We start from the raw sequence: 9,102 nt of genomic DNA, 5'->3' as shown, positions 1-9,102 counted from the left end.
ATTCATGGGGAGCTTTAGCAGGATTTTCCTGAATGCAAATATGACATGAGATGCATTAGGTACTTAATAATGAAATCATGGTACAAGAAATGTTTGCTTTCTCAGTTATGGTACCTAATCAATATTCTTACGGTTTCACAAATCCAGCAGTAGCATGAAAAATGAATATTTCCCAATTGGCACTAGATGTATGCATATATTATCTATAATCTCATTGTTATCAGACGTACACTACTACTACTGAACACTTTAGCATCCCTGCATTAGTTGCTTGAGCAAACTTAAACAAAGAAGCATTGTCATTCAATTCATAGTGCAATGTTATTCATTTTTTTAAGAACCATTATAATGGTAATAAAAATCATTTGCATTTAAATTGTCCTTGGTTAGACCTTTGCATTTTCTTTAACTGTTATTTTAATTGATGTGATTCATCATGAATGTGGAAATTACTATTTACTAAGAAATTGTTCATTCTTATCCCTCTAGGATCAAGAAGAAATTTCTCAAATAACTTAAATGTTGCATGTATGAATGTATACATATATCTGATGGACTGTTGATCCCCTTATCATCTTGCTTTAATAAAGATTATATTCTTCTTCTGAAATGAGGTGAGCATTTTTGTGAATGCAGGTACCAGTATAGAAATAATATCTATGATATTATAGATATTTAATTTTATTGTATTGCATGACATCAGTTAGCCCGTGTCTCTGATACGTAGTATATATATATAATCGCTGGGTCCATATAATATCTATGATATTATATGGTCCCAAGTTTCTTCAAAATATTGTAATTCATATGTTGCTTTGAAGCTAAACAACATTATACACAATATTTTATTCAAAAAGAACTTTACATGTGGCTCTAAGAACATGATTGATGTGCACAAGATTTGTATAAAATAGCTCAATAAATTACACTTTGCCTTAATCAAAACCCTGAATTTCAGTGGCAGTGGTGGCAATGCCATGCTCCTGCACCAGCTGAGCGTGTTGAAGCTGCGACACCTGAAGCGAATTATGGGATGCAATTTTCAGCCCCCTAGTGACTTCCCTTGCCCTGTGCCCCCGCCATGTCTCCCTACTATCCTGAGGCATCCTCCTCTACAACAAGGGTTAGCTTGAAACATTTATCTCTGTGACCATTCGAGCATTTTAGTATAGTATAGATCAGCTTTCTTTGCTGATGCTATCAATCCTCATTTTGTTAATAAAGGCATTGCAATTATCACTTCATGCCATTTATGTTTCTTTTATACATTTATTTATTTGATAATTTACTCTATGATACTTCCTTTCTTATGTGTATTTATTTCCTAAATAATTAATATTATTTCATTAAATTTCAATTTAATTTCTTCTTCTACAGGTACTTTTTGAGCCTGCACCTGTCTTGGCATCCAAATGTGCCAGCATTCCTGGTTTCAGAGCTCAGTTGCTTGTCACATCCTCAGTGGCAAGAGCTAAATCTTGTCAGCTCCATTCCAAAGACACTGCAAACTGCTAAAGGTATTTTAACCTGGTACCGTAATTGGCCCTCATTAACTGAGAATTTACAATGTATCTGCAAATAGTTGCATTATGTGTCTGTGATGACTTGGTTATTGGGAGGGAAAACCTGATTGGATGACATTCAAACAGCACATGGATTATTGAACTCATCTTAGAATTCACAGTTGAGTTTTGAAGTGTAAATTAACTTCACAAGTTTGTGCAATTTATCAAGCTCTGATTTTTTCTCATTAGCAGAAATGCTCATTGTTAACTTGGCATCATTCAATGCTACCTATGTATTTTGCATGTTTTGAATTAGATTCTCATTGCAGGCTTGGTGGTACGTGTGTGGTACAAACCTCCTGCCAGTTACTGCTCAAGTGAAAGAAATGACAGGCATGTATTTCATTCAACACCCTGTGCATCACCAAACATGGGAACTCTGAGCACATCGGAGTCCACCAGTTCCCAGTTACAAAGTGATACGGTTATTTCCTCATCTACCAGCACCACCAAAGATGATGAGTCTAGTCATAATCCTGATTCAATTACTCATATTAAGAACAACTCTTCTTCCTCGTCTAAATTACCTCCGCAAATTGTGGCCAGTAATTCAAATAAAGTTTGTATTCTACCACCTGAACCCCCAGACTGTGCGAACAAAACCCCTGCAATTCTTTTATGTTCTTGGGCTGTCCGATTATCTGGTCTTGTTCCTATAGGAACAAATTTATCTCAAACTTCTACTAGCCTTGCCAAGAACACTTTGGTTTTCCAATTCATGTCAGGCTCTATGCTTTATTCTTCTGCTGACGCCATTATTTCACCGTTGCCTGGAGACGATAACCCGAGCTTGAGACAAGTGTGGCATGACATCAGTTTGCCCATGTCTCAAACCAAACGTAGCTACTCCCCTAATGTCCTCAACAAGTAAGTCTTGCTGTGTCTGAAGTTCATTTTTATTTGTATTAATTGAGTCTTGATGTTCTCTAACTTAAGTTGATCAACTGATGTTCTTTTCTACCATGGATTTAAAAAATTATGAATATAAGTAGGTACCAAATATAGTGATTACTACTTTTTAAAAATTTGTTATGCATGTTTAATAGAAGCTCGTTGTCTCTTAGCTCGTGCCTGTATTTCTGTCCAATAGTAGGCAGTTTTCAAAGGGTTGACCTAAACGTATCTAAGAAAACGGCTGTAACATACGACAAAATGTGCCCCTGAAAGTTGTTATTCAAGATTTCTTGTCCTGCAGACTGCACCAGTACGAGCGAGACATCAGTTCCTTTGAAGAGGAGTGTGAGCAGCGGAAAGTGAGCTTGCGGTATGTTGGCAAACTTTCTGCAGACTCCCGAGAGAGGCTCCTCAATAATCAGGTGTGGTGCTGTGGGTGTTCATGGACACTATGTTTCTTTTACAGCTGCTGTCGATTTCCATACAATATCTATAGTAATATGCTAATTATTCTTATTCCCCAACTGCTTTCACTTGCTCCAGCGTTTTTATAATAATTACCTACTAGTTGTTGACTCTGATACGTAGTAATTAACTTCTACCATACTTTGATCAATATCAGTCAATTACGAGGTTATGGTCATCCTTGTTGCTTTCACAGGTGCAGGCTCTTAAGTCACGCCTCGCTGTGACTCGCGCTGTGGTGCAGCGAGAGCGTCACAAGCTGGAGAAATTGCAGCGCAAAGTGGAGCAAGCTGAGAGCTCCAACCAGGAGAAGGGTGAGATTGTTAACCTGGACCAAGTCTTTATGATAAATTGATTACTGAATTTGTGCCCATTGACTGCCAATTTTCATGTTATGAGCCAGTCTTCATGAGTTATTTATTGAATTATTGCTTTGAGATAGTCCTTTGAAATTGGGTTACCATTGTTGATGAAGAAGACAATTCGAAAAATGAATACTCTACTAACTAAACTCTCGTATTTCAGATCGTTTATTTCTATGATATATTAGCAGAAAAAATTGTCAAGTAGAAGAAACTGGTTTTTCTTCGAGCGCTATTTTGACAACGGCTATATTATTTATTTGCTACTTATGTGCCAATGTTACGTTATTAGCACTGAAGAAAAATGCTAACTTCCAATCACATGACCATGTACAGTTAACTCGTGGCATTTTGTACTGGTTACAAGCCTTGTCAGTTAGCTGCAAACTTCACGACAGGCATGCAGCTGCTGACGCTGCTGCAGCAGCTGGGGCGGGAGAGACAGCACCTACGCAGCGTGTGCAGTCAGAGCGAGCATCAGCTGCAGCAGCTCGAGAAAACCAAGTCTTTGCTGGCGCACAGGCGGTCCTGCCTCATCAGGGAACTTGCCCAAGTCTACCCAATTGTACAGGTAATTTCTCTTGAACGATTGGGAATATTTATATAATTTTGTGTGGTATCTCAGCCCGCGTTTATTCAATTGTGGGAGTTACAGTAGCAGAATGCTTGGATATTGTTTTTTTTTTGTGTAGGATCTTTGGCTGCATTCATGCAGATGTAGGTAGATGTTGGGGTTGTTGAACGCCCCTTTACCAAATACTTCCCAGCACAGCTTACTGTATGATTCGCTTTTCATAATAATTATGTCACGCATCGGGAAAATTCCATTTTTAATTCACTTCCAATTTCGTTTTTTTGAAATGTCCAACTTTATCTTATACAGAAATTCTTAGGGTTGGTAGAGTGTTACTGCTGCTATCATCTTGCTTAAATTCCGGAATAAGTTTTTCCCCATTTTCAATGCTTTAATTCTTTCTCACTTGAATGAAATAATTTTTTTTTGTTTCAAGCGAATAATCCAGAGCAGAAAAAATTCTCACATTTATTTCATTTTGTATGTTTATTTAATCTCATATTTAATTTTGATCCCAGATAAGTGCAAAAGATGACTTTTCAATCTGCGACATTTGGGTGCCTGATGCTACACTTCTAAAAGACAACAACTTGTGCACGCCAAGTTTCCAGTCAATTCACCACCGTAATAAACCTCCTCACAAACCTGCTAGCAACAGCTCATGCAACAAGACCACCCGAGCCTCTACCACCAAAAATAACAGTCGGGAGTCAAGTCCTCTTCTTGGTAACACATCTGAAGGTGACGGCAGTTCAAAGGCAAGCCCCAAGCAAGCAATTCTCTCTTCATCATCTCCCATCACCGTGCCCCAACAGTTAAATGCAGCCAGGTCTTCTTCATCAAAGAAGCTTCCTGAGTCCTCGCGTTCATTGCAAGTGCATCCGCCATTCCACCCAAACCCGAATATTTTAACGCAATCAATGGAGGCGCTACCGCACACGCCTGAGAGCCTCAGTGCAGGACTTGGTCTTACTGCGCACCTGCTGTGTCTTGTGTCAGGTTTGCTGCAGTTGCCCCTGCGCTACCCCATCACGCCTTCTGGATCCATGGCCACCATCACTGACTTGGCTTCCACGCAACTGCCAGAGGATTCCAGGAAGTGCGCAACATTTTATTTAAGATTAGTACAAGAGATAAGATCATGATCAGTATAATAGATAAGATCGTTATGATCAGTATAAGTAGATAAGATCTTTATGATCAGTATAAGAGATAAGGTTATCACGACAAAAAAAAAAAATAAATGGCAGTCCAAACTTTAGGAAGAAACTTTATTTAAACAAATGTCGGAAAAATATACATATAGCATAATTTATGGTATCGAAGTTTGATTTAATAGTTGAAGCTACTTGCGTTTAGTGTTGACGCTTGCTTTACGGTGGAACTCTTTGTTACGAATTCAACATCCATCCCACTAGAGCTTTATCAAACTTTCTTGTCGTCATTCTGCATTTATACCTAATATCTGATACTCTATCCAGACTTCCATTGTACACTCGCGGCACCCGCGACAAGGAGCGCGAGCGGCTGCACTTCAGCTACGCTGTTTTCCTCCTCAACAAGAACATCGTGGAGCTGCTCCACTACCTGGGGCGCTCCAAGCTGTCCTCCACAGCGGCCACGCTCCCCAACCTCCATAGCGCCCTCATCATGCTATCCAGGTACGAAAGTATCTGGATCACGCTCTCCAGGTACGGCATCCTCCACCCTGTCCATCACGCTCTCCTGGTACATTACGCTCCCTGTCCATTCTGGATTCCTGGTACATGATATTTTTTACGTACAGACTTCCATTGTACACTTGTGGCGCCCGTGACAAAGAACGCGAGCAGTTTCACTGAATCATTATTTAATTTCGATCATATCCGTCCTTTCTTGCCTGCCATTAAAATGGATGCATTAGTGTGACTTTTGGATGCATTCAAGTAGGTATTTTCTTTGACGTGGGCAGAGCTTGTAGTGTACTTGCCAAGCCTCGATTCAATCTGTCCTTGTGCTTCAGTTGAACTTCTATGCTTGTATTTTCAGGAAAGATGAGCCAGCAACTAAATCTCTGCCTGATGCGAGATGTCAGCCGCTGCTCAACAGCAACAACCCTGGGCTCTTGACAGATATCTTAACTCCTTTCATGAACTCCAACGGCCCTCCGCAACCGAACTTGAGTGCCAACAAGAATGCTCCTCAATCTCTCCAAGGCCAGCAACCCAAAAATTTGAGCTGTTCTCGCTCACCATGTCATACGCGATCAAACTCTCAGTCGCTCTCCCAATCCCCTCAACGATTAGTCTCAAAGTCTCTCTCTCCGTCTCTTAGCCACAAAAGCTTCAACATGGTTATTCAGCCTTCGGGTTTATTTTCTGATAATAATACTGATAAGGGGAAAAGAAGCCTACAACACAGTGCTAGTGTAGGAGATCTCATGAATATTTTTCTGTCATCTCCCAAAGAAGATGTCACTCCCATTAGTGATCAACAATCTCTACGAACCAATGTTAATGATTTATCTCTTTACTCAAGTAATTATGGCACGAGAACTCCAAGTTCTCTTGATAGTAAGGAGGCTTGCCTGAGTTCTCAATTTACTTTATCGCTTGATAAGGGCCTGGATCACATCCAGAGTCTTGTTGATGAAGTGCGTGGAAGAGGCATGTTGCAGGACGACATCAACGCGTCCTCTGGCGGAAAATTTGGAACCGTCTCCGTGGATACAAAACTGTCCGCCAACACCGGCTCCCTCACTAACCTAACAAAGAACAAGGCTTTGGTGGTCGTAAGCCAAAGTATTGAATTTGAAAACTCTAGTGTATCGCGGTTTCCTGACTCGACAACCCTGATGCTGAGGACGTGGCAGGAAGACAGTCCTATACAATATTCCTACACTCCTCGTGGGAGCACAGACCTGCTGGAGGAAGTTGGGGTCGAAGCTACTGAGAATTTCATGCAGCCCTCGGCACCTGAAGTTGCTAACACAGACAAAGATGTAAATATTAGCAAACCAGATTCACTAGAGGACCGAAGTGTTCGCACCTCAAACGATAGGAATGATGAAAGATTAAACAAAAGTACTCCGGTAATCTCCGTACCCGATCCTCAATATAACGCCGAACTGTCGAAATCCGGTAAACGGCCAATAAATCGGAAAGAAGAGAAGACGGTAATTTCCAAAACAAAAGCTAGAAGTTTCTGGCCCTTCAGCCGCTCAAACACTAGCGAAGAAAGCTGCAAAGAAAACAACAGCGTCTCTGAGCCCCTCCTTGACGCAGAAGATTCCGACCCCGAAACTCAATGCATTCCTCCAGCAAGCAAAGGGTTGAATACGAACTCCACATCCAAAGGGGACTCTTCAACTACCGGTGTTGTAAAAGAATCTGATAAAAACAGTGCCTTATCTAAAATAACGGACGACCATGACTGGCTGAGCAGTTCGGTAGAGGAAGACACGCCACTGCTGGTGGATGGTCAGGACAGCGATGAACTTTTCAAGCAATCCGTGGCTGCCATGTCAAGAGAGATGAAAGTCAGGGCAGATTTGTCCGAGCTCAACGACCTTTCTGATGTTACTGACCGAACTGAACGTCTTGCCAGTAAGCCTTTTTCTTTCAAACCTGGGAAATGATGTCAGTAATTCTAGACGTCTATCATCATCAAAAAAGACTTGACAAGTCTCTCTCAATGTTACTCGCAATAGTGTCAGCATCGAACGTTTGAAGTGACGCGACATTCTTTGGTTTCATAAGATGATTAGATAATCAATCTTTACCGAGTAAGTTTTTAGGATCCCGGAGTATCAGCAAAACTACCAGTACCGGTACCTTTATCATAGTAACGGTTTCGGTAGAAATATTCAGTTTAGGAACTGCCTTGGGGAATATAACATGTTAGCAGCGTCTCGAAGAATGCATCACTTCAATGCTTCGCCATTGTTATGGTTCATGAGACAAAGCTTTGTTTTAATGGCTGTGTTGAGCCGAGGAGTCATGGCTGTGACGAGCCAGGAGCTGAAGCAAGTCTTTTCTCGTAACTTATCTGCGCTAAATTTGTCATTTCCGTGCAATTGTGATATAAGTATTTAGCTACCACCATATCGTGGTCTTGTAATCTGTAACCAGCACTCCAGTTGTGGCCGGCCTTCAACTATCAAACTCGTCTCTTCGTGAATTTTGCCTCGATGTAAATGAAGGCTGAACTAAAATTGCCTAATGTAGTAAGTCCTCTACTTTATTTACATCGCACCGTACCTCGTAGCGCCATGGCTGTAATGAAAAATAACCAGTTTTGCTGTATCAGCAAAAATCATCATGTGATACTCATGTGAATTGTGTGTGTTTGCACAATCTGATGCTCCTATGAAGTTATTGTTTTTAGCGCATTTTCACATTTATTGAAAAAATGCCCTATTGTGCTCGTCATATCCGCCTGTCTGACCGACCGTCTGTCCGTGACTTCACGTTTTCGTCGACGAGAAAAAGCGCTTTCTGTCACTCACTGCAGTGAGTACCGTACTGAGTTATATTTTTTATTTTGTTGAAGATCAGAGATTGCCACATTCGAGCTGGTGAGCACATGCTGTTATGCCTATGCTGTAGTTATGAAAGTTGAGACTGCTCTTGTAGAGACGGGTAGATTTTTTGCCTGTTATTAAGGTGACAAATAATTGAGTTTTACTTGACACTATGTATTCGATTAATAAAAAATATACGTATTAAACTTCAGTGTCAAGCAAGGGCTGTAGTGTCCACCTTGCTTTCTAGTGATTCGTTTAGTTCTAAATAAGGTGATTTTCTGTTACTGTTTCTGTTAGTATTTTCTAATATTTATCCAACGTTTTACTCAATTGTTCATAAACATTCCTAGTATGGATGTCGCGTGATAATTATGTTGTGAATGTTGTTCATTTTAATCGAATATGTCCAATTTATTTCAGTAGGTATTTTAATTCACATTTTTCCCGACAACGATAGATTCCTCAGCAGATGTGAACGTTGAACTTCTTAACGGTCTCAATCGCGTCGCAGAATGAATGTTAGTTATTGCCCTTATCTTTAAGAAGTGTTAAATTTTTCATTGATACACAGGAATTATTTTTCTTTAGAGATCTAGATAATGCTGATAAATTCTATCAAAAAATATATCGATATTTTGTTATTTGATTCAATTTGAGCATTTTATTTCTAACGGAAATGTACCGATGTTGATCTGTTTTTTATCTTTGGTAGATTATGTCGCTCGCGCAAATTTTTTT

At 40.2% G+C, this 9,102-nt stretch overlaps 1 protein-coding gene across 1 annotated transcript; it reads left to right on the top strand.

Moving 5' to 3' along the window:
- The first annotated feature begins 404 nt into the window (after positions 1–404).
- Positions 405–8,266, top strand: LOC108681802. Its single transcript, XM_018170877.2, has 10 exons — positions 405–614; positions 959–1,123; positions 1,378–1,517; positions 1,835–2,432; positions 2,761–2,881; positions 3,121–3,238; positions 3,685–3,857; positions 4,379–4,959; positions 5,342–5,521; positions 5,889–8,266. Exons 1-10 carry the CDS (start codon positions 610–612, stop codon positions 7,474–7,476), a joined length of 3,669 nt encoding a protein of 1,222 aa, XP_018026366.1. The 5' UTR covers positions 405–609; the 3' UTR covers positions 7,477–8,266.
- Positions 8,267–9,102: the final 836 nt, after the last annotated feature.

Source organism: Hyalella azteca, unplaced genomic scaffold (assembly GCF_000764305.2).
Source record: "Hyalella azteca isolate HAZT.00-mixed unplaced genomic scaffold, Hazt_2.0.2 contig6555, whole genome shotgun sequence".
NCBI classification, from domain to species: domain Eukaryota; kingdom Metazoa; phylum Arthropoda; class Malacostraca; order Amphipoda; family Hyalellidae; genus Hyalella; species Hyalella azteca.
The sequence above is the reverse complement of the archived record's forward strand: the minus strand, read 5'-3'. Positions and strand labels throughout refer to the sequence as shown.

Coding starts and splice junctions, on each gene's coding strand:
- LOC108681802 (XM_018170877.2), top strand. Junction 1,518..1,834: donor GACACTGCAAACTGCTAAAG/GTATTTTAACCT, acceptor TTCTCATTGCAG/GCTTGGTGGTACGTGTGTGG. Junction 3,239..3,684: donor GAGCTCCAACCAGGAGAAGG/GTGAGATTGTTA, acceptor ACTTCACGACAG/GCATGCAGCTGCTGACGCTG.